The sequence below is a fragment of the Delphinapterus leucas genome, chromosome 10 (genome assembly GCF_059928025.1).
Source record: "Delphinapterus leucas isolate spDelLeu-1000000601 "Yukka" chromosome 10, BTC_Dleu_Yukka2, whole genome shotgun sequence".
Classification (NCBI taxonomy): domain Eukaryota; kingdom Metazoa; phylum Chordata; class Mammalia; order Artiodactyla; family Monodontidae; genus Delphinapterus; species Delphinapterus leucas.
The window spans coordinates 63430400-63457159 of NC_143138.1; the positions used below are offsets into that span (position 1 = coordinate 63430400).

Below are 26760 nucleotides of genomic sequence, written 5' to 3' on the forward strand. Positions count from 1 at the left end.
TGAACACGGGTTCGATCCCTGGTCCGGGAAGATCCCACATGCCATGAAGCAACTAAGCCCGTGTGCCACAACTACTGAGCCTGTGCTCTAGAGCCCGTGAGCCACAACTACTGAAGCCCGCGTGCCTAGAGCCCGTGCTCCACAACAAGAGAAGCCACCGCAATGAGAAGCCCACTCACCGCAACAAAAACCCAATGCAGCCATAAATAAATAAATAAATAAATTTATATATTAAAAAAAAGTGTTCTCATTTAACATAACTTAAAAGAATATTCTGGAAACTGAAGTATAAAGATTACATTTACTCTGAATCCAGATACTTTCTCAACTGTATAAGTACAGGATGGCTCTGCCTTCTCCATTAGTAATACGGACTCATAAGTTATGCTGCAAAAAATGTCTGACCCTCCTCAGCATTTAGCTAGAGAGACCAAAGGAGTTAACTGAAACCTCATGTTCACTGTTAATTTTCATTATAATTGGTAAAAATGATGCCTATAATAGATGGTATTCACATTTTCAATAAATTCATATTTTTTTGATGATCACATATAGAAAACAAATTAGATTTCATGTTAAAAAATAAGGTTTATTTGTAATAGCTATCTTTAATAACTCTATATTTTTCCTCTGGGGAATGCACAAGTACAGACAATGCTAGCTTTAACATTTATTGAAAAGGCGTGCTCTTTACACTAATGCAAAAGGATAAGCCTCTTCTTTACTATAAAGAATTCTCACTGCATTTGAACTAAGATTCTGGAGCACTCAGCAGAGAGGAGTTTGGGATGACAGGCCAGAATCAGTCAGTAGGTTTTCTCCTCAATTAGGTAACTGAAATAGGAACTCTAGTTCTAAATATCAGAAGCAAAGTCTAAATATTAGAAAAATAAAGAGAGGGAATACAACAAACTGCTTCAAATACATGCCTGAGGTGAGAAACAGCTTGTACTTTCATGTAGTGGCAGCTTCCAGATGAAATCTTCTTCAGTTTTTAATCTTCAGGTTCATATCTGGAAAGAGATATATATTCAATTAACAGCATAATGTCATGACACTTTTTGCTGTTGTTGTTGTTACTAAATAAGTTTACTTGAAACACCTCCAGTGACTAAACCAGTAATGTTGCATTTTTCACTTAAAATCACTGCTACGGGAGAAGTCAGATACATTCAAGGCATGACGAGGGTAACTCGGGATTCCTGCCACAGGTGGAGAATGGACCAGATAACTGCTGAGATACCTTCAGGTTCCAAGTTTCTACATGTGGCATCTAGATCTGTGATAGCTTAGTAGATTAGGGATTCGGCGGTAATTATGGTAATTATCTAATCGATGGCCTGATGGACACAAACAGCTGATATGGCTTTGTGAGTACAGGGTTAACAGACCCCTTCTCTAAGGAAAAATATGATCTGGGATTCACTTTCTAGCTCTGGTACCCTGGAACCCTGCTAAAGGTAAAATGTCAGCTGAATTTCCAGGCAGAGCCACTGATGACAGAAATGACCCCGATTAGAAGACTCCATCTGGACCAGGAGAACTGTGAACAAGTATACATCCATGGCGGAAACCACGGCTTCGGCTTCCCTACAGTTGAGTCCCTCCCTCCCGGACATGTCCCTGCCTGGGCACCACGTGGCTGGACCAAAGACACTGGTCCTATATAGGGCATGGAACTTCTAAGCCACACTGGCTCTGGCACCCACGCATGGACTCATTTTCTAGCACCTAAATTGTCATGTGAGAGCACAGTATGATCAGGTTGTGGGCTGCAGCAAGGACACCACTGAGGAGAAATGCCCAATGCTGCCCTATGTGCTTGCTGTGGTTTCTGTCCAATATCCTGCTAAGAGAATCCACGGCCAGAGTAGCCTAGTGTAGCCCTGTGTGAGGCTAAAGGTTCGGCTGAACCTGAAAAGAAACGCTGGTGGGTGTTACAGATGAGGCCTGGCCAAAACCCCTCTGCCTTCCTCAGACACAGCCTTCTGGACTGAATGACAGAGCAACTCCCCACCGGCCTGACCTCTCCAGACACAAGGTTAGACTTAATGAAGGACAGACATCAACCCAGCAGGGAGACAATCTGAGAGACAGGATCAGTATGTCTTACTTCGCCAGTCTTTTCCTCAGGTCTTTGATTTGGTCATTCTTCTTGGTGAGAATCTCTTTCATGTTTCGATAAGCTGCTGTTTGTTGGAATTTTTTCTCTAATTCCTGCATAGTGAAAAATGTCAGCCCATTAATAAGAAATAGTTAAGGAAAGAAATAACATATCTGATGAAAATATATATTTTGCCCTAATTTTACTAATATTGTGCTTATTTTATTTTCTAATTTTTACTATTTATTTATTTATTTTTGCAGTACGCGGGCCTCTCACTGTTGTGGCCTCTCCCGTTGCGGAGCACAGGCTCCAGATGCGCAGGCTCAGCGGCCATGGCTCACGGGCCCAGCCACTCCGCGGCATGTGGGATCTTCCTGGACTGGGGCACGAACCCATGTCCCCTGCATCGGCAGGCGGACTCTCAACCACTGCGCCACCAGGGAAGCCCTATTTTCTAATTTTAAAAAATATATACTTATATAAAATTAAGACTATTCAAACTTTAAAAATACATTCTTTCAAATGGGAAGCTAATAAAATAGTAACATTTCCCAAGTACAATATTAGCAAATAACTCAAACATACTATGCCATAGACATGGGAAATCTATTTGAAAAAGTAAATTCATTTTCAGGTAAAATAAGCATGCTCTTTTTTCCAAATCCCAAAATACTGCCAGTATTTGAAGAGGAGGATTTTAAATTTAATTACATTTTAGCTCCCATATTCTTAAGAGTCTAACCCCTAAAGTGAAAAAACCAGTTCTCCACATATCTCATATAAATTAAGAAAAAGGTATAGAACCCTTGAGAAAAAAGCCACTCATCCCTCTGCCAGACTGTAAGAGGGCTGATCAGGAAGAGCAAAATGGGTGCTCAGGGTGCCGGCTGTACGCCACCCTCAGTGGAGTATTTACCATAGAACAGAAGGAGTGTAGGTTTTTATTATCACAGATATTTTAGTGCCAAAGATGGAAGAATCTCAGTGTCCCCAAATGATAAATCTTTAGAACACAAATTGCCTAATACCTTGACAAAAAATGAAGTGAATATGTAGTTGTCCAACGTTTCCCTTAGTTACACTGCATTCATCACTTAATCGGATATAAACAGACAAATCTGACCTTTTCAGCCATGCTCAGCTGCTCCTGCACCCTGAGCAGGTCATGCTTGGCTGTCGCTAGATTCTCCTCCAGGGACTTCTGGTTTTCTGTCTGGTCATTAAGTGTCTTCTGAAACTCACTCTTTAAAGCAGCAACTGTGTTTTCCAAGTCACTCAAGTCTTGGGTCTTTATAAAATCCTATGAAAAATACATACACTCACATGATTTCATGCTGACATCCTAAATAGCAACTGCTTTAGATTCAGCATCACAGGTGATGGAAACAGATGATGATGTGTGTTGCGTGTGCATGTCAGCATCCCCCGCCAGCCTTCTCTGCCACTGCAGCCCAGTCAGGGTCACCAGCACACCCAGTTCACCCTCAGCACCAGTGCACTGTGTCCTGAGCACAGCAGACACTCAGTGGTCACTGATTTCCAAGTATGTAAAATATGATTTATGAACTGCTGGAATTCCAAAAGAGGAACAAGAGAGGTGGGATCCTAAATTTGACAAGATTGTGTTTCCCCGAGTTGGGGTGGCAAATAGGCTTCATTTTTGAAAAGTCAAGGTAAAAAAATCCTGGTGAAGAATTTTTAATGATACAGATGGAAAAATAATAAAATTAATACAATTTATACAAAAAATGTAAGAGACATGTTTTACAATATTATGAGAGCCTAATTAATGCTTACTGATTATATGGCTTGCTAAATTTACAAGATTTTAAGTTTTTTACATTAATTCAATATGCACATATTTGTACACTTCGTCAGTGTAATATAAGCAGCTGGATCTTCTACCTGGATCATGTTTTTAACTAGATAAAATTTATAAAAGACAAAAGTTATATTAATGACAGGAAAATGGTCTATAATTGCTAACTATGAAGACGAAGCACTACTATCAACAAAAGAAGAATTCCTTACTTATTTTTGAAATCTGGTTTTTAAAAAGATTTTATTTCACTGCATCTAGTCAAGGCCTGTACGCATTTTGCTTTTGCCAAATCTTAAAAGCAAAACTGGAGCAAAACCTTCAATGGCTTTTAAAACAAATTCATCATCTGAAAATGTTGGTAACTGGTTTACTTTTGAGAAACTAAAGCTGTTCTGGAGTATTTAGCTGTTTTATGGTCCTTGGTATATAATGATTGAAATTTATGGTCCTTGGTATATAATGATTGAAAATCATATATATTTCCTTTTGTTTTAGCCATATAAGACGCATCCTTTTATTTAAAAAATACCTACAGACTGGGCTTCCCTGGCGGCGCAGTAGTTGAGAGTCCGCCTGCCAAAACAGGGGACACGGGTTCGTGCCCTGGTCCGGGAAGATCCCACATGCCGCGGAGCAGCTAGGCCCGTGAGCCATGGCTGCTGAGCCTGTGCATCTGGAGCCTGTGCTCCGCAACGGGAGGGGCCACAACAGTGAGAGGCCCACATACCACAAAAAACAAAACAAAACAAAACAAAAAACCTACAGATAAAATAATGTAATGTCTGAGACCGGCTTCAAAAAAACATGGGGGGGAACTTCCCCAGTGGCGCAGTGGTTAAGAATCTGCCTGCCAATGCAGGGGACACAGGTTCGAGCCCTGGTCCGGGAAGATCCCACATGCTGCGGAACAACTAAGCTCGTGCACCACAACTACTGAGCCTGCGCTCTGGAGCCCGCAAGCCACAACTACTGAGCCCATGAGACACGACTACTGAGCCCGTGAGCCACAACTACTGAGCCTGCGTGCCACAGCTACTGAAGCCTGTGCGCCTAGAGCCCATGCTCCGCAACGAGAAGCCACCACAATGAGAAGCCCACGCTTGCTGCAACTAGAGAGAGCCTGTGCACAGCAATGAAGACCCAACGCAGCCAAAAAATTAATTAATTAAAAAAACCCAAAAAACATGGGGAAAGGGAGAAGAAAGTAGAGGTAAATATGAAACCAGGCTGGCCATGTCTTGATGACTGACTGGTAAAGCAGAGTGATGAGTACCTGGGGTGCATTACACTATTCTCTCTACTCCTGTATATGTTTGAAATTTTCCATAGAAAAAGTATAACCAAAGTCTAATGAAGTAAGTTTGGGGATTGTTTAGTAGACATTTACAATGGCACTACAACCACTAGAAAAGCCAGTGCTGCAATGAAAATTCACTCCAATGGTCCTGCTGACAGGATCCTATTACAGCATCTAATCTCAATGGAAAGGCCAAAGGAGGCAGAACTGAGCACACGATGACTTCCAGGGCAGAGTGATACTCAGTCATTCCATTCAGACAAGCTTGGAGAACTTCACTGGATTTCACTGTATTACAGAAGCACAGCTAGATATAGGCGGATTAGAAGATGCATGACGAGTAAATTCATTCTGTTTTGTCACACTCACCGAAGGGAAACTTAAGTAATAATAAGTTCTGTATAATAATAACTAAAAACTCTTCCTTTCTTCCCGTTGTAATTGGAAGGGCAAAGTGAAAGGGAGAAGAATTTTTAAAAAATAAATTTAAGCATATCTCATATGCCAATGGGCTCTGGGATATGTGAAGTACATGAGCTGTGTATCTGCCCCCACTGCCCTCAACAGGCGCTCACCTGGCCTTTCCTGGACAAGTTTGTCTTGATGCAGAACTACAGTGGTGGCCTCCCTCTCAGGGAGTGGCTGGCTGTGGGGCATAATACTGATAGTAGCTAAGACTTAATATAAGTTTATAACTTGATCATCTAGAAAATGTGAAAATGCTAAAACTGATTTCACCTTCTGAGTTCCTTGATCAAGCTGTAAATCTTGCAGTGCTCTTTCTAGTTTTGACTTCTCATCCAATGCATTTGTTGCCTATAATCAAGATTAAACAAAATACATTCAGTACTTAGTCTGTAAGTAACTCTTTCAATAATTTTGTTAAAGTATTTCTCGGTTACCTGTGTTTCAAGGGTCTTCAGCCTTGACTTTAATTTCTCATTCTCTTCTTGAAGTCTTAAAATTTCCTTTGTGAGTAAATTCAAGTTTTATTATGTTAGCCAAAGTATTTTTAATCCTTTGTTTCACTTAAAAATTTAATTTTTATATTAAATTACATAAAAGCTCAAAAGTCTGCATGCCCTGGTTACTGGTAATATTCCAGTTTTACCCAGCCCACCAGCCTCAACACGTATGAGTCATCTCTGGCTCTAAGACTTCTAGTTTCTTCTTTCACAGTCTCTCAGGCTTTTTGCAGCCCTCTACTCTCAGCCTTTTTGCCAAGTCCCTCTCCCCTGCCATCTCTCACCTAGCTGATCCTGCAACTCTTGGGTTTGTTCTCAGCCTACACTGTACACCACTTGCTGCTTATCCTCAAGACACAATCTTCATCATTCCATACCCTGTGTCCAGCCCCTAAGTGGTTCCAACTGAGCTGAGGTCCAAGGGCCTTGCTCATCAGCGGCTCCGTCACAAGCATCACCTGTCAGTGCAGTCTCACTTCTTACTATACCCCAGCACATGCAGCATCGCCCAGCTGGAGAGCCTGCACTCTGCTCCAAGGCATGCCAGCCTCCTCTCTGCCTCTGACTGCTGCCCACTCTGTTCCTCTGCTGCCCATACCATTTCTCTTCCCTCTGACAATTCAATCTGCTACACCTTTCAGCCCAGCTCAGGCACCACCTTACCCAAGAGCCTGTCCTCAACTACTCTTACCCACATGGAAATGTGTCTTCTCTGCCACCCTGTGGCACCTTTGGCACCAGGTTAGTGGCAACTGTGGCACACAGGTTAGCATTCTGCTGTCTCTGTTCCTAGAATATTAGTTATCCCTTCCCAACGAGACTACAAGGTTTTTAAGGGCAAAAGGCCAGGTATTACTTTTCTTTTTATGTAACAATATCTAGCATAATGTTGAGAACACAAGAGTCACGAAAAATAGTTGTATATCAGTAATTAATCTTTATAAACCTCTTAATTAAAAAATCTCTTCACTGTTATCACAGCTCATAAACTTCAAATGTCCATCAATAAACACTTCCCAAAATTCTATGCTCTTCACTTCATTATGAAAAGATGCAATCAAGAGCTGCTTCAGACTCTCTGGGAGTTAAGTGTGTCCTCTTCTGGCCCACCAGGTACCATTCAGTACAACTACTGTGATGGGCTAATTACCCTCAGTGGACCAAAGCCTGAATCAACACCTTCCACCCAGTCTCTCTACCCTAGAGCTGGGCAGGCAGTGAGCATACATCCTTAGAGAGTTTGCCATTTCTCAAAATGATGGCAACATTACCTTGTTTAGGAGTTCTGCTGTTCCACCTTCGTTAAGTGGAGCAAGTTTTGGCTTTATGTTATCTATGATGGGCTGAAACAAAACAAAGAAACCAAACTGAAATCACCACTGAATAAAACACGTGTAATCACTGAACTCTTGTACTTTCTAAGTGGAAGACACTGTGTAAACATATTCACTGAGATATCAGCTAGATTTTCATTGGTTTGGATCTCTGCTACGTCCTAGTGCTTAGGACAGTGCCTGGCCCACAGTGCCCAATGCAAATTAGAGATAAAAACAAAACCCATCCTCCTTGTATCTTTAAAAAAAAAAAAAAACAAAGAACAGGTGGAAGAGAAAGGGGGGAAGGAAGGTACTCAAAGCCAAAGCCGATAAAGATCCTAGTATCTAGAGACTGGGATTTTAAACTGTGGGAGCTAAAACGGAGATTTCTGCATGAACCCCAGAAAAATTGTAATAATGATGAGGATTTAGGTAAACTACATTACGGATGAGTAACTTGACACAAACATTCTGGCAGTTTAGCAATATGTATTAAAACAAAACAGTTCATGCCCTCTGACCTAGAAATTTCTTAGCTAGAAATATTTTCCAAAGGAATAATTAGAAAATTGTTTTGTACCTGTATGTTCATGGATTGATCTTGGCAGTGTTTTACCATGTAACACCACAGAGGATTTATGGTGCATCTACACAATGGAATGCTAAGTGGTCACTACAGGTAATGAGAATGATTAAAGAGACAAGCAGGTAACTACTAGTACTGTCTCCACTTGACAGATGAGGGGAACGAGGCTCAGCCATCTCAGGTAACCCGCTCAAGGTCGCACAGCTGAGGAGTGACAGTGCCAGGGTGCATGCCCCCAACGCCTGTGCTCCGCATCATCTGAGTGAAGAGCTTGCATGGCTGGGAGGCGGGTGGACTGCAGGGATGTTGTGTGCATGCGCATGCGTGTGTGAGGTAGTAGACAAAAACAAGTTTTTCATAGTTACTTCCAAAACTTATCTTTTTTCTCCTAAAAATCTGAGAGGCAAGCTTGGAATTCTGCTCCTGAGTTGAATGCTTTTCCTTGAGAGTTCTCACTTTAATCTCTGAATGCTCTGAGCAACTTGAGGATTTTAAACACTGGCTATTAAGGTATGGGCTTATAAGGACCAAAAATTACCTTTTTATTTGAAGATGTAAATTCTGCTTTTTCAAATTCTGCAACTTGTTCCAATAATTCTCTTGAAGACAAAAACAAATAGGAAAAAATATTTGTTTAGAATAGATTTGTATCATACACACAAGAAGAATAAAAGCAGGACTTCCCTGGTGGTCCAGCAGTTAAGACTCTGTGTTCCCAATGCGGGGGGCCCAGATTCGATCCCTGGTCAGGGAACTAGAGCCTGCGCGCTGCAACTAAAAAAAGATCCCGCACACCACAACAAAGATCCCGCGTGCCACAACTAAGACCTGGCACAGGCAAATAACTAAATAAATAAAATTTAGAAAGAAAAAAAAGAAGAAGAATAAAAGCACTGGTACCAATCTATTACACGCCAGAAACAACAGAGCAAGATGAACAAAACTTCACCACATCAAAAATATTTAGTTACTAATGGTCGAGAACCTAAGTTCCATGCACTCAAATTTGAATCTCCATAGCACCTACTATTTTGTACCTACTGAGTGTACAATATAATCGCTAGAACTAAATTACAATGTTAATACAACTATGTCTGAAATTTGTAGTCAACACTGTATTTTTGAGGTGCTAAGGGGAAATTGCTCTATAATATACATTGTTAGCTAGTAGAGGTTCAAGGAAAACTGAGTTTTAATAGAGTAGCCTCGGAAAAATAAAATTAGTTCACATCTACTGGAAAAGAGTACGATAAATTCTCAAGGAAGACAGATGGTTTGGGGGATCCACCTGAACATTTCCTTTTATTTGCAAAGGTACCTGGGGGCTGACTATACAAAAGCTTACAGAGTGAATGGCAGTAACTACTCTCCTAAGCTTTTTAATAGGTCAGTTTCTCAAAGTTTTCTCACCAGTTATCTACTGGCAGTTGGTGAAGCTAAATGGTTTCCTTCCCTACCCGAGGCCACAGCACTGTCCACAAGCCGCGCTGCACCTGTGCTTAGCAAACGGCCCCTGGGCTCAGTATCAGTCTTTGCAGATCTCTGGCATGACTTTTCTTAGACTGAGTTTCAATTTCATTGATTTTACCATATTTTTTAAAAATTAATGAGCTTTTTGATATAGTTCAGATAATGAAACTTTTTTACTTTCCCTATTTTAAAGATCAGTATATAATTTTAATGCAATTATTTAGAAATAAACTTCCAATACTACTAAGTGTGATTTGATGGTATTTGAATTAACTTTTCAACTGTTTCATAATCTTTTTTTCTTAGTTGACCTATCTCTGAAGACTTGTTATAATACTGATCAGGCTAACCAGAGATATACCATATGGAATAATTACTTATAGCCTTAAGAGCAATCTCATAAATCTCAGAGGCCTTTATAACACCTAGGAATAGTGGAAACAGGGCATTTTGAAGAGGATGCTGAGCGGCACCTAAGAGATCACTTAGTAACTGGATGCTCTGCTGTTACCTTACCCAAATTTTCTCACACACCAGGCCCAAGCAAAGCAGCAAAGATATTCACTAACTTTTTTTTTTTTTTTTGCGGTACGCGGGCCTCTCACCGTTGTGGCCTCTCCTGTTGCAGAGCACAGGCTCTGGACGCGCAGGCTCAGCAGCCATGGCTCACGGGCCCAGCCACTCCGCGGCATGTGGGATCTTCCCAGACCGGGGCATGAACCCATGTACCCTGCATCGGCAGGCGGACTCTCAACCACTGCGCCACCAGGGGAGCCCTCACTAACTTAAGTTCATGCTTGGGCCTCTATTGTCATAACTGTGGATACAAATTTTAGTACCTGTTTTCAAGTTCAGAGATGTCTGTCTGTAGCTTGAGGTACCACTTCTCAGCCTGTGAGAAAAGCTGCCGCAGAAGTAGCACATTGGTGTAGGCCGTGTTGATGAGCTCAGACTCCACCTCGCTGTGGACCACGGCCTGTAACCCATTCAGGACTTCAGAGACTTCATCTATGGTGAAGGTCTCCTCCACCAGCCTGAAAAACAACCACAATCCAAAACCTCTGGATAAACAATAACAACTATTTACAAAGTAAAACAAAACTAAGAAACCCACATCATGTCATCTGAGGCAGCGGCCCTCAACCTTTTGTGGAAGACAACTGTTCCATGGACGTGGGGGTGGGGGTAGGGGGATGGTTTCAGGATGATTCAAGCTCATTACATTTATTGTGCCCTTTATTTCTATTATTATTACATTGCAATGTATAATGAAATAATTATACAACTCACCATAATGCGGAATCAGTGGGAGCCCTGAGCTTGTTTGCCCTTGCCACTCACTGATAGGGTTTTGATATGAGTCTGCAAGCAATTGATTTATTATGGTCCCTGTGCAGTCAAAGCTCTCTGCTAATGATAATCTGTATTTGCAGCTGCTCCCCAGCGCTAGCATCACTGCCTCAGCTCCACCTCAGATCATCAGGCATTAAATTCTCATAAGCACAACCTAGATCCCTCGCGTGCACAGTTCACAGTAGGGTTCACGCTCCTATGAGAATCTAATGCCGCTGCTGATCTGACAGGAGGCGGAGCTCAGGCAGTAATGCGAGCGAAGGGGAGCGGCTGTAAATACAGAGGAAGCTTCGCTTGCTCGCCTGCCTGCCCGCCGCTCACCTCCTGCTGTCCGGCCCGGTTCCTAACAGGACATGGACTGATACCAGTCCATGGCCCAGGGGTTGGGGACCCCTGATCTAAGGGTTTAAAGGGTTTAGTGAAAGTCCCTCTGGAAATTATCTTCTTTATTAATAAAACAGTTTGAAAATAATTTAAGCTCAATTAATTTTTGATGTCTATTTAAATGATTAAACTGGTTCGCTCTTCAAATGTGCACATCCTTTAATACAAGTATGTGCTCAGAAACATTCCCCAAACTATCTACTTTTTTCTTTAGCTTTTCAGTGAAAATCTTTAATCTCCCCTAAAATTAGTTTTATCACATTTAATTATTTCATAAGTCACCTGAGAGGTGTAATTTCTCCTTTCTTTATATCATTTGTCTAGCATTTCGATGACTGAATGACCATTCACATGTTAGTAAATGCCTATAAGAAAATCAATGGTAATTATATATTGCTTCTCTTAGCATTCTTGAGGCCCAAAAGAAAAAAATCCTAATTTAATTAAAGCTCCATTAAAACAAACATCATCATCAAAAGGATTAAAGATCGACTCTTCCACAGAGAACGTTTGTGTTGGAAGGGAACTCTTGAGCCATTTTCTTCAATTCCCTCACTTCACAGATGGAACACAGGCTCAGAAGGTGGCGGTGACTTGCCCATGGTCCCAACTCCACAATCATTTCCAACAACCTCAGGAACATGCCCAACAGCTGAATCCTTGAGAAAGCTTCCACGCATGCCTCCTACGATCAATGACAGCTTTATAGTAACACAGTCTCCTCCACTCCCTGCCTCCAGCCTCAAAGTGTTTTATCCCTCAGATGCTCAGCAGATGAAGAGCTACAGCCCCGACCTCAAGTCTTCTTCTCCATCATTCCAAAAGGACATAACGAAGGGAGTTACACCAAACTTTATTTGATTTACCATTCTTTAACGTTTCATTTACCCAGCAGAATTTAACCACTCTAAAAAAACCAAAACTTTATTTTTGATGCAAGTCCTTATTAAATATATTAACATTCTATATTCTTTAATAGAACAAAGCAAATCTGCTTAAAAATGTTTTTTTTTTTTTTTTGAGCAACCCAAGTTCATTATTATGAACAGCAGTTAAGGTACTCCAATGCATAAAGTAAATAATGGGTACCTTCTCTGGCTGTCTCATAGACTCACCAATCAGATTGCTGCTTACCTCTGCTGTGGGTTAGGAAGCCAGATTATCAGATTAGAATGATGGGTCGAACAGGTAACAGTCTACAGCTGAGGGTCTCTGCTATTGAGTGAAGTTAATGACTTTATCACAGTTACAGATCACTTGGAGACCTTTTTCATTTATGTCTTGACATTTAAGTGTGCCAAAATCTGATCCCCAAGTAATCTGATGTCTCTTTATTACTCAGTCCTTTTGGTTGGCTTCCCTATTATCCTCTATTACTAAATTTTCTATGGACTTTTATTATCTTCCACTATTGGTCCAACTAAACTAATTATCATCTCTTGCTACAAATCAACTAATAATTTTGGTACTAGTCAGCAAGCTTTTCATGGTTTCCTGCTGTTTTCTCTTCTTCTAATTCTTCAATATAAACTGCATAGGTGTTTTCTTGCTAACTGCCATGTCTTATGGCTCTAATCTTTTAATTAAAAACTCAAGTAATTAAGGTTCTGGAATCTTTAATACAGCAAGCCAATCATTAACCCACAAGCACTTCACAATTTCCTGACTGCCCTTCTGAAACTTTGCAATCCCTCAATTATCATTATATGCATGTTTAGTAACAGACTGCTCCCACCACAATCTGATTTCTTGAGTATCACATATCCATAAGGCTTAGTGTAGCTGCTCTCAATGAATAATTGATCATGATATCCTGGCAATGGTTTGTAAGGCCTCTCTGCTACAGCACCCCCATACTGGCCACCAGAAGGGATCCATGTTCCTTCCCACTGGGTTTCCTTAGAATTCTCTGATACCTGCTCTCCTTGAGGTCCTGGAAGCAGGAATCTACAGTTTTGAGTCTCAAGCCTCTTTTTGAACGAGCAAAACGCATGTAATTAATAACTTCATTTTGATGGTGTTCATTCAGACCCAACTCTGCCTGAAAAAAAGAATTTAATTGTTAGTCTTGAAGATATAATAAAGGAACCAACAATGAAAACATACAGGTTATCCTGTGGTGGAGACTGGCAGATGTCCACTAAATTCTGTTCTTCCCATCTTCCCAGACACATGGCTGCCCAACGAGAAAACACTCCCCAGCCCTCCGTGAAGTCAGGTGTGGCCACATGACTACTTCTCAGCAATGGATGTGAGAAGAATAAGAGCTATTTCTAAAGCCTGGGACTTAAGACATGGGGCACACCTTTGCCACACCCTATTTCTCTGAAACCTGGGGGTGGTGACTCCGCTGAACCATGCAGACAGCACAGTGCCCTGGGGGCTGGGGGAACAGCAAGCTGAAAGGGACTGGTATCCCTGGAACGACTTTGTGGAGCAGCACTGACCTCGTACCTAACTGTGATGAGCAGTGAGAGGGCTGTTAAGCATGAGATAAATAAACTTCTGTATTCTTTTTTTTTTTAATCTTTATTGAATTTGTTACAATATTAGTTCTTTTTTTTATAAATTTATTTATTTTTGGCTGCGTTAGGTCTTTGTTGCTGCGCTCAGGCTTTCTCTAGCTGCGGCGAGCGGGGTCTACTCTTTGTTGCGGTGCGCAGGCTTCTCATTGCGGTCGCTTCTCTTGTTACGAAGCATGGGCTCTAGGCATGCGGGCTCAGTAGTTGCGGCTCATGGGCTTAGTTGCTCTGCAGCATGTGGGATCTTCCCAGACCAGGGCTCGAACCCGTGTCCCTCGCATTGGCAGGCAGATTCTTAACCACTGTGCCACCAGGGAAGCCCAAACTTCTATATTCTTTAAGGTACTGGGTTTTTTTCTTTCTTTCTTTTTTTAATCTCTATTACAGAAACTTAACCTTATCCCATCTCACACAGCTTTAAAAAATATATTTGGTTTTGAAATAGCCACTAATTGGTCTTGATTTTAAACCGGATGAGAGCTTGACAACCATAAGCTAGAAATTAATAAAGCTTTTTCATTTTATAGCTATACTGAAAATTAAAGAAGGAAATTATAAAAGTGAACCTCTAATGCAGGGGGCTGAATAAGTCAGGATTATTTTACTGTAAGAATAACCTGTCTATGGGAGACAAAGGTCTAACTCTCATTCTCAGCACAGTGTTGGGCTGCATTGTGGAGGCCAGCACCAAGGTCACTGGGCATGACCTCCTTCACCCCCCAAGCCCCGCACCACGGCTTTGCTGCATCTACATACATCCTTACCTTCTCTCAGCAGTTTCCATTCCCTGAGAACAGAAGTCTACAAGGGCCATGACCTTGTCCCTCTGGTTCCCTGAGTATCCCCGGGACGACTCATAGTGCCTGGCACACAACAGACATGTGCCTGACAAGTCAACTGAAAGAGTTCCTCCTTCTGAAGGCCATCATGGCCTTAATGTGTTCTCTTTCAAGCTCCTGGGGGACTTTATTTAACCAATTACTCCCCGTCTCAACTCTCTATACGTTTCTTCTTCCCCTCGGACCATAGAGAAGACTGTGTACATAAATCTCACTCATGCTAAAAAAATACAAAACCAGAAATTCCCTCCAGCTACTGCTGCATTTCTCTACTTCCCTTCTACTCTTGCTGTCTCCATTCTATATGCTGTTCAAACTGCCTTTGCGAAGCTCACCAGCAACTTCTTAATAACAAATCCAACTACCGTGGCCGATGCTTTTCTGTCCACTGACCTGCTCCATTCTTTGGCTGCTAACCCCACCTCCCTTCTTGATCTCATCTGTAGGCTCCTCTTGGGCTTGCCTCTTAAGTAGCTGTACTTCCCAGGGCCCTGCCTGGGGGCCCTTACTCTTGTCATTCTATATCCTCTCCTTGATGACATGATCTATCTCAAGATGTCAACTGTTATCTATATGCATCTGACTCTCAAATATAACAGGCTGGCCTACAGACGTGTACCCCCAACCACATGATGAATGGCTCTAACAAGTCTTTTTCTCCCTCACATTGTTCTTAATATTTCTACAATTCAAGATGTTAGAGTTCAATAATTTAAGAATTACCCAAGACATTACGATGTTCTCTAATGGTCATTTATCTAGTAGACTAATGTTTCAGAACAACTAGTTGAGGTATTTTGACCAATGTAAACCAACACATATGAGATATGTACTTACCTTAAATTTCATGACTTTACCTTATTTGTTAAAATGGTAACTAAGATCTTGCCTTAGAGCTAGACAAAGTAAATGGAAAGACGTTTCTTACGTTTTGGTTTATAATGATTATTAGCCAACTCCCTGAACTAATGTCGAACATTAGAAATAATAATAGTAATGATGATAACAGCTAAAAGTCATTCAGAGGTTACAATGTGCCAGGCATTACCTCATTTAATCCTCAATACAACCCTGTGATAAAGGTAGTATAAACCTGCTTTACAGGGACTTCCCTGGTGGTCCAGTGGGTAGGACCCCATGCTCCCAATGCAGGGGGCCTGGGTTTGATTCATGGTCGGGGAACTATATCCTGCACGCCACAACTAAGACCCAGAGCACCCAAAATAAATAAATAATAAATTATTATTTTTTTTAAAAAACCCTACTTTACAGATAGATAAGTGAGATACAGAGAAGAAAGATTTTCTATGCTACTGAAATAGGTAAGTGGGAGAGCAGGGATCTGAACCAGGCAGTCTAACTCCACAGCCCCCACTCAACTTGGCTGTTTCAAATCCTTTTTGGAAAATGTCAGAGTTTAAATAAATAAAAGAAAACAAACATGTTATAGTTGCATATGCACCTGAGTTGTGACTCACAACAAGACAGATCTCCACCAGGCATTTGAAAAAAGAACTGAATACCTACATTAGAAAAGATGTTATCTCTTATAGTCGCATAAGTATGGGCAAGAATATCCTACAATTGGAAATAACTCAAAACAATGTCACATCTTGCTAAAAAAAATCCCATAAACAAATTTTCAATTATTCTTCCTTGTTTATAGTCTTAAGTGCATAAGGCCTCCATACTCCCCAAACTCCTTCTCTAACCCCATTTCCCAGAATTCTACCATAAGGACACTCTACTTCAGTCAGACTAGTCTGCTCATCAGAAGCATGATTTAACATTTCCTGCTTATACTTTCACTCTCATTACCCCAATCCTTGACTAAAAGTACCTCCCCATTCTTATTCAAGAATCTGAACCCAACCCAGTGGTGTGCTGGTAAATGCTTAACAACAGGCTTTTGGGTGGGGGGTGTATGAAACTGATTTGCGGCCCTTGCTGATTTCTGTGGTATAAAAACTCCCAGCAAGGCTGATTTCAAGCTACCAAGGTAATGTCACTGAATGCAGAGATGAGAAGAAATGCACACGATTGGCTCTCACCAGCCAGTACGAGCATGCTCCAGGAAATCACCAAATTCCTACCCATCCTTCAAGACCAAACCTGTTTTACCTACTCTGTGAAGCCTCCCAATATGCCCTCAGTAACTCTAGTTATGCCTTCCTCCAAAAATTAGCACATATCAACTCTGCTACTCATTTGGCAACACCACAGACTAATTACTACCTTGTACTATTAGTAGTCTTTTCTTCCAGATGTTGCTCCTTCAAGTAGACTGTAAGCTCATGAGGGCCTGAATCATTTCTTATACCACACAGCTCCTCGTACAGTGCCTTGTGCAGAGTAAGTGGCCAATTCAAATCTGTTAATTATTTTCTCTTCAGTCAAGAAAAGTCTTGACTGTCCCAAGACCAAGAAGAAAAAATTACAAAAACTGAGGATGAACTTTAGGACAAAAGACAGAAAAGTTACTCTAAAATGGATGGAGTTAAGAAAGGGAGCAGGAATAAGCAGCTGAGGGGGAATCAGGAAGATGGCGGAAGAGTAAGACGCAGAGATCACCTTCCTCCCCACAGATACACCAGAAATACACCTACACGTGGAATAACTCCTACAGAACACCTACTGAACGCTGGCATTAGATCTCAGACCTCCCAAAAGGCAAGAAACTCCCCAGGTACCTGGGTAGGGCAAAAGAAAAAAGAATAAACCGAGACAAAAGAATATGTACAGGACCTGCACCAGTGGGAGGGAGCTGTGAAGGAGGAAAGGTTTCCACACACTAGGAAGCCCCTTCGTGGGCGGAGACTGCAGGTGGTGGAGGGGGAAAGCTTCGGAGCTGCGAAGGAGAGCACAGCCACAGGGGTGCAGAGGGCAAAGCGGAGAGATTCCCACACAGGTGCCGACTGGCACTCACCAGCCCGAGAGGCTTGTCTGCTCCCCTGCCGGGTCAGGCGGGGCTGGGAGCTGAGGCTCGGGCTTCGGTCGGAGCACCAGGAGAGGACTGGGGTTGGTAGAGTGAACACAGCCTGCAGGGGGTTGTTAGTGCACCACGTTTAGCCGGGAGGGAGTCCGGGGAAAAGTCTGGACCTGCCAAAGAGGCAAGAGACTTTTTCTTCCCTCTTTGTTTCCTGGTGCGCGAGGAGAGGGGATTAAGGGCGCTGCTTAAAGGAGCTCCAGAGACGGGCGCGAGCCGTGTCTAACAGCACGGACCCCAGAGACGGGCATGAGACGCTAAGGCTGCTGCTGCCGCCACCAAGAAGCCTGTGTGCGAGCACAGGTCACTCTCCACACCTCCCTTCCGGGGAGCCTGTGCAGCCCACCACTGCCAGGGTTCCGGGATCCAGGGATAACTTCCCCGGGAGAATGCACGGCGCGCCTCAGGCTGGTGCAACGTCACGCCAGCCTCTGCCGCCGCAGGCTCACCCCGCATCGTGCCCCTCCCTCCCCCCGGCCTGAGTGAGCCAGGGCCCCCGAATCAGCGGCTCCTTTAACCCCGTCCTGTCTGGGCGAAGAGCAGACGCCCTCTGGCGACCTACACGCAGAGGCGGGGCCAAATCCAAAACTGAGCCCTGGGAGCTGTGCGAACAAAGAAGAGAAAGGGAAATCTCTCCCAGCAGCCTCAAGAGCAGAGGATTAAATCTCCACAATCAACTTGATATACCCTGCATCTGTGGAATACCTGAATAGACAACGAATCATCCCAAATTGAGGAGGTGGACTTTGAGAGCAAGATTTATTATTTTTTCCTTTTCCTCTTTTTGTGTGTATGCTTCTATGTGAGATTTTGTCTGCATAGCTTTGCTTTCATTTGTCCTAGGGTTCTAACCGTCCATTTTTTTTCTTAAAAAATTTTTTTTTCTTAATAATTATTTTTTAATAACTTTATTTTATTTTATTCTCTTTCCTTTTTCTTTCTTTTCTTCCTTCCTTCCTTTCATTCTTTCTTTCCTTCTTTCTACTTTTTCTCCCTTTTATTCTGAGCCGTGTGGATGAAAGGCTCTTGGTGCTGCAGCCAGCAGTCAGTGCTGTGCCTCTGGGGTGGGAGAGCCAACTTCAGGACACTGCTCCACAAGAGACCTCCCAGCTCCACATAATATCAAACGGCGAAAAATCTCCCAGAGATCTCCATCTCAACACCGGCACCCAGCTTCACTCAACAACCAGCAAGCTACAGTGCTGGACACCCTATGCCAAACGACTAGCAAGACAGGAACACAACCCCACCCATTAGCAAAGAGGCTGCCTAAAATCATAATAAGTCCACAGACACCCCAAAACACACCACCAGACGTGGACCTGCCCACGAGAAAGACAAGATCCAGCCTCATCCACCAGAACACAGGCTCTAGTCCCCTCCACCATGAAGCCTACACAACCCACTGAACCAACCTTAGCCACTGGGGACAGACACCGAAAACAACGGGAACTACGAACCTGCAGCCTGCAAAAAGGAGACCCCAAACACAGTAAGATAAGCAAAATGAGTAGACAGAAACACACACAGCAGATGAAGGAGCAAGATAAAAACCCACCAGACCTAACAAATGAACAGGAAATACGCAGTCTACCTGAAAAAGAATTCAGAATGATAGTAAAGATGATCCAAAATCTTGGAAATAGAATGAACAAAATGCAAGAAACATTTAACAAGGACCTAGAAGAACTAAAGATGAAACAAGCAACGATGAAAAACATAATAAATGCAATTAAAAATACTCTAGATGGGATCAATAGCAGAATAACTGAGGCAGAAGAACGGATAAGTAACCTGGAAGATAAAATAGTGGAAATAACTAATGCAGAGCAGAATAAAGAAAAAAGAATGAAAAGGTCTCAGAGACCTCTGGGACAACATTAAACGCACCAACATTCGAATTATAGGGGTTCCAGAAGAAGAAGAGAAAAAAAAAGGGACTGAGAAAATATTTGAAGAGATTATAGTTGAAACTTCCCTAATATGGGAAAGGAAATAGTTAATCAAGTCCAGGAGACACAGAGAGTCCCATACAGGATAAATCCAAGGAGAAACACGCCAAGACACATATTAATGAAACTGTCAAAAATTAAATACAAAGAAAACATATTAAAAGCAGTAAGGGAAAGACAATAAATAACACACAAGGGAATCCCCATAAGGTTAACAGCTGATCTTTCAGCAGAAACTCTGCAAGCCAGAAGGGACTGGCAGGACATATTTAAAGTGATGAAGGAGAAAAACCTACAACCAAGATTACTCTACCCAGGAAGGATCTCATTCAGATTTGATGGAGAAATTAAAACCTTTACAGACAAGCAAAAGCTGAGAGAGTTCAGCACCACCAAACCAGCTTTACAACAAATGTTAAAGGAACTTCTCTAGGCAAGAAACACAAGAGAAGGAAAAGACCTACAATAACAAACCCAAAACAATTAAGAAAATGGGACTAGGAACATACATATCAATAATTACCTTAAATGTAAATGGATTAAATGCTCCCACCAAAAGACACAGAGTGGCTGAATGGATACAAAAACAAGACCCATATATATGCTGTCTACGAGAGAACCACTTCAAACCTAGAGACACATACAGACTGAAAGTAAGGGGATGGAAAAAGATATTCCATGCAAATGGAAACCAAAAGAAAGCTGGAGTAGTAATTCTCATATCAGATAAAATAGACTTTAAAATAAAGACTATTAGAAGAGACAAAGAAGGAAACTACATAATGATCAAGGGATCGATCAAGAAGAAGATATAACAATTCTAAGTATTTATGCACCCAACACAAGAGCACCTCAATACATAAGGCAAATACTAACAGCCATAAAAGGGGAAATCGACAGTAACACATTCATAGTAGGGGACTTTAACACCCCACTTTCACCAATGGACAGATCATCCAAAATGAAAATAAATAAGGAAACACAAGTTTTAAATGATACATTAAACAAGATGGACTTAATTGATATTTATAGGACATTCCATCCAAAAACAACAGAATACACATTTTTCTCAAGTGCTCATAGAACATTCTCCAGGATAGATCATATCTTGGGTCACAAATCAAGCCTTGGTAAATTTAAGAAAATTGAAATTGTATCAAGTATCTTTTCTGACCACAACACTATGAGACTAGATATCAATTATAGGAAAAGATCTGTAAAAAATACAAACACATGGAGGCTAAACAATACACTACTAAATAACGAAGTGATCACTGAAGAAATCAAAGAGGAAATCAAAAAGTACCTAGAAACAAATGACAATGGAGACACGACGACCCAAAACCTATGGGATGCAGCAAAAGCAGTTCTAAGAGGGAAGTTTATAGCAATACAATCCTACCTTAAGAAACAGGAAACATCTCGAATAAACAACCTAACCTTGAACCTAAAGCAATTAGAGAAAGAAGAACAAAAAAACCCCAACGTTAGCAGAAGGAAAGAAATCATAAAGATCAGATCAGAAATAAATGAAAAAGAAATGAAGGAAACGATAGCAAAGATCAATAGAACTAAAAGCTGGTTCTTTGAGAAGATAAACAAAATTGATAAACCATTAGCCAGACTCATCAAGAAAAAAAGGGAGAAGACTCAAATCAATAAAATTAGAAATGAAAAAGGAGAAGTAACAACTGACACTGCAGAAATACAAAAGATCATAAGAGATTACTACAAGCAACTCTATGCCAATAAAATGGACAACCTGGAAGAAATGGACAAATTCTTAGAAATGCACAACCTGCCAAGACTGAATCAGGAAGAAATAGAAAATACAAACAGACCAATCACAAGTACTGAAATTGAAACTGTGATTAAAAATCTTCCAACAAACAAAAGCCCAGGACCAGATGGCTTCACAGGCGAATTCTGTCAAACATTTAGAGAAGAGCTAACACCTATCCTTCTCAAACTCTTCCAAAATATAGCAGAGGGAGGAACACTCCCAAACTCATTCTACGAGGCCACCATCACCCTGATACCAAAACCAGACAAGGATGTCACAAAGAAAGAAAACTACAGGCCAATATCTCTTATGAACATAGATGCAAAAATCCTCAACAAAATACTAGCAAACAGAATCCAACAGCACATTAAAAGGATCATACACCATGATCAAGTGGGGTTTATTCCAGGAATGCAAGGATTCTTCAATATACGCAAATCAATCAACGTGATACGCCATATTAACAAATTGAAGGAGAAAAACCATATGATCATCTCAATAGATGCAGAGAAAGCTTTCGACAAAATTCAACACCCATTTATGATAAAAACCCTGCAAAAAGTAGGCATAGAGGGAACTTTCCTCAACATAATACAGGCCATATATGACAAACCCACAGCCAACACTGTCCTCAATGGTGAAAAACTGAAAGCATTTCCACTAAGATCAGGAACAAGACAAGGTTGCCCACTCTCACCACTCTTATTCAACATAGTTTTGGAAGTTTCAGCCACAGCAATCAGAGAAGAAAAGGAAATAAAAGGAATCCAAATCGGAAAAGAAGAAGTAAAGCTGTCACTGTTTGCAGATGACATGATACTATACATAGAGAATCCTAAAGATGCTACCAGAAAACTACTAGAGCTAATCAATGAATTTGGTAAAGTAGCAGGATACAAAATTAATATACAGAAATCTCTGGCACTCCTATACACTAAAGATGAAAAATCTGAAAGTGAAATCAAGAAAACAATCCCATTTACCATTGCAACAAAAAGAATAAAATATCTAGGAATAAACCTACCTAAGGAGACAAAAGACCTGTATGCAGAAAATTATAAGACACTGATGAAAGAAATTAAAGATGATACAAATAGATGGAGAGATATACCATGTTCTTGGATTGGAAGAATCAACATTGTGAAAATGACTCTACTACCCAAAGCAATCTACAGATTCAATGCAATCCCTATCAAACTACCACTGGCATTTTTCACAGAACTAGAACAAAAAATTTCACAACTTGTATGGAAACACAAAAGACCCCGAATAGCCAAAGCAATCTTGAGATCGAAAAATAGAGCTGGAGGAATCAGACTCCCTGACTTCAGACTATACTACAAAGCTACAGTAATCAAGACAGTATGGTACTGGCACATAAACAGAAATATAGATCAATGGAACAGGATAGAAAGCCCAAAGATAAACCCACGCACATATGGTCACCTTATCTTTGATAAAGGAGGCAGGAATGTACAGTGGAGAAAGGACAGCCTCTTCAATAAGTGGTGCTGGGAAAACTGGACAGGTACATGTAAAAATATGAGATTAGACCGCTCCCTAACACCATACACAAAAATAAGCTCAAAATGGATTAAAGACCTAAATGTAAGGCCAGAAACTATCAAACTCTTAGAGGAAAACATAGGCAGAACAGTCTATGACATAAATCACAGCAAGATCCTTTTTGACCCACCTCCCAGAGAAATGGAAATAAAAACAAAAATAAACAAATGGGACCTAATGAAACTTCAAAGCTTTTGCACAGCAAAGGAAACCATAAACAAGACAAAAAGACAATCCTCAGAATGGGAGAAAATATTTGCAAATGAAGCAACTGACAAAGGATTAATCTCCAAAATTTACAAGCAGCTCATGCAGCTCAATAACAAAAAAACAAACAACCCAATCCAAAAATGGGCAGAAAACCTAAATAGACATTTCTCCAAAGAAGTATACAGACTGCCAACAAACACATGAAAGAATGCTCAACATCATTAATCATTAGAGAAATGCAAATCAAAACTACAATGAGATATCATCTCACACCAGTCAGTATGGCCATCATCAAAAAATCTAGAAACAATAAATGCTGGAGAGGGTGTGGAGAAAAGGAAACACTCTTGCACTGCTGGTGGGAATGTGAATTGGTTCAGCCACTATGGAGAACAGTATGGAGGTTCCTTAAAAAACTACAAATAGAACTACCATATGACCCAGCAATCCCACTACTGGGCATATACCCTGAGAAAACCAAAATTCAAAAAGAATCATGTACCAAAATGTTCATTGCAGCTCTATTTACAACAGCCAGGAGATGGAAACAACCTAAGTGCCCATCATCGGATGAATGGATAAAGAAGATGTGGCACATATATACAATGGAATATTACTCAGCCATAAAAAGAAACAAAATTAAGCTATTTGTAATTAGGTGGATGGACCTAGAGTCTGTCATACAGAGTGAAGTAAGTCCAAAAGAGAAAGACAAATACCGTATGCTAACACATATATATGGAATTTAAGAAAAAAAAATGTCATGAAGAACCTAGGGGTAAGACGGGAATAAAGACACAGACCTACTAGAGAATGGACTTGAGGATATGGGGAGGGGGAAGGGTAAGCTGTGACAAAGCGAGAGAGTGGCATGGACATATATACACTACCAAACGTAAAATAGATAGCTATTGGGAAGCAGCCGCATAGCACAGGGAGATCACCTCGGTGCTTTGTGACCACCTAGAGGGGTGGGATAGGGAGGGTGGGAGGGAGGGAGATGCAAGCGGGAAGAGACATGGGAACAAATGTATATGTATAACTGATTCACTTTGTTATAAAGCAGAAACTAGCACACCATTGTAAATCAATTATACTCCAATAAAGATGTAAAAAAAAAAGAAAGAAGCAGCTGAGTTCGGTAGGAGAAATAGCATTAGCCCGGGAAACAGCACTCATAAACGTTTGCTTCCCCATATGCACATATGTACACTACACGTACACGAATCACATCATTAGAGAGAAAACAGAATGGGTTGATGTGTGGTGTAAGTAGAGAAAGCACTGGATTAGAAACCAAATTTAAGCCTAGCTATGAAACTTTCTGTTAGCAAATCACTTAACCTCATTGACACCAGTTGTCAGCTGTTAAATCAGAGAAGATATGATGATCAGCTGTAAAATATGTAGAAATAGTGGGAGGTATCCTAATAGGGAAATCAGAATTTGTTTGAATTTTGTTGCAAAAAGATTCTATTAAAAAAAAATAGCTAAAACACAGAGCAAGAATCCTACCAGAGCACTGCCAAGCTAGTGTCCTGAAATTGTGCCATAAAGTGAGGGGAGAGTGGTGAAGGTGCCAGAAATGGTTCCCTATTCCTGACCATACTCCAAAGTCCATATACAGCTTTACCATGAGAAGTATAAGGATGAAAATGTAATGATAAAAATGAACACAACCTAATAAACCCTATTATATACTGAATGCTTAATATTTTAACAGGTACTGCGCTATTTGTTCTATATGCATTATCTCATTTATCATTTTAACAACTGAAGTATACTTATTATCTACAATTTACTAATGAAGAAACTGAGCCTGACTCCAAAACCTCAGTCGTTAAGCAAATTGATAGAAAGGAATTACAGAAGATAGAATGGGAGCAAATATCAACCTTCTTGTGACATCACCATCATTTTTTCAACTTGTTTCTTATATTTTAGGGACATCAAGAGAATGAGAGGGACAAGCTCAAGCAGGGTAGGGAACGGTCTGTTTTGTTCACAGCTGTACCCTCAGCTGCAAGAGAGTGCTTGGGACATAGCGTGGGCTAAATAGGAATTCTGGTTGCTGAGGTATTTTAGTAGCCCATTCCAGTGGTGCCCCCAACCCTGGAGTTATTTTTTTTTCTCAACACTTCAGTACTGTGCCTTCTTCTAAAAACGGTTGCTATTTAAGTTGGCATTCTATATACGCTGGCGTGATTAATGGGATATGCTCTAGCATACAGGAAAACGTGCCTTCTTTTGAACAGGTCAAAACACAAGAAATGTCACTCAAGTTTTCACAGCTATAAAATAGGGGCTGGAACTCTTACAGTCACTCTCACATCAGGAAGTTGTATTCAATCACATTTTTCCTCCTCGGCTCGTTAACATAATGCTGCCAAAGTGTGTGTGTGTGTGTGTGTGTGTGTGTGTGTGTGTGTGTGTGTGTGTGTGTGTGTGTGTGTGTGTGTGTCTGCGAGCGCGCGCGCATGTGTGTATCTGTGTCTGCGAGCGCATAAACTTGGAGTTTTTGGAATCGAATGAGAATCCCGCCTTGAGCCTTCTGCTGGCAGCCGGTTCCCTCCAGCTCTCTTCGTCAGCCACCTGTGAAGAGTGACTTGCCCCGGGCACCTCAGGCAGGGGCGAGGAATGAAGCGACGCGGAAAAGCGCGGCTGCTAGGAGAGGGCTCCACCTAGGATTATCCCGGAAGGGCTTCGGCCGAGGCTAACAGAGCCTCTCGCACCCGGCGCAGCCTCCCCTCCTCAGGGAGGCTCAGGGCCGGACTCAGACCCGCTGCAGGCCAGGGTATCACCCCGGGGCCCCGGCTCTGCATCTCTCCTCGGCGCGGGCCGGCGTTACCCGGCCGGCTACTCACCATGGCGGTGGACAGGAGTCACCGGTCTGGAAAAGCGGGAGGGGCCAGGCGCAGCTTCGTCAGGCCCGGCGTCTCCAAGGTAAGTTAGACCGCAGAGGACGCGGAGGGAGGGCGGGTTGTTTAGAAGCCTCCGGTTGCTAATGGCAACCTATGCACGTGACCCTGGAATGATGCACTTTTATTGGTCCTCAAGATCACGCGACAGGAAGTGCCTTGTGACCGGCCGACAGCCGCATGCGCATTTGCTCCCACAGCCGGGAAGTCCCTCCTTTTCGTGCCACGCCGACTTTGGGGGAGGCCGCCGTTGCCAATGGTAACGGAAGTGGAGCGGCCGCCTGACTCCCCACCGCTCCCGGGATTCGCGGGGCATCTGGGTCTGCTTTGCTGCTCAGGGCTTGTCCTGCACTTCCTGTGACCTGGCGGCCCCGAGGGCCGTGGCCTCGACCGTTGACACCCGACCTTTTAACGGTCTCGTGGGGCGTCCCAGACTTATTTCTCTTCTCTCCCAAGTGTTCCTACTTGGCCGAGATAGGCCAACAGCACCAGTGCTGCCAGGTTCCTGGATAGAGCTTTGAACGACTCACTCCCCACCGCTCCCATTTTTTCCCCTCTTATATTCTTGGTAAAAATGTCTAATATAGCACCTTTTTCCTTAAAAAAAAAAAATTGCGAACGGAATTAGTGAAAGAGCAGTGAATTTCAAACTATTATGCCTAGATCATCAGGGGAGCGTGTTGT

At 41.9% G+C, this 26760-nt stretch overlaps 1 protein-coding gene across 1 annotated transcript; it reads right to left on the reverse strand.

Annotated features, from left to right (window-relative positions):
- LZTFL1 (leucine zipper transcription factor like 1) lies at positions 1–26160 on the reverse strand. The gene is made up of 10 exons (XM_022573397.2): positions 26023–26160; positions 13217–13341; positions 10403–10597; positions 8632–8692; positions 7463–7534; positions 6129–6194; positions 5965–6042; positions 3231–3407; positions 2114–2217; positions 1–1013 (listed from the first exon to the last, which is right to left on the reverse strand). The coding sequence occupies exons 1-10, from the start codon at positions 26023–26025 to the stop codon at positions 995–997; spliced, it is 900 nt and encodes a 299-aa protein (XP_022429105.1). The 5' UTR covers positions 26026–26160; the 3' UTR covers positions 1–994.
- Between the last annotated feature and the right edge of the window lie 600 nt (positions 26161–26760).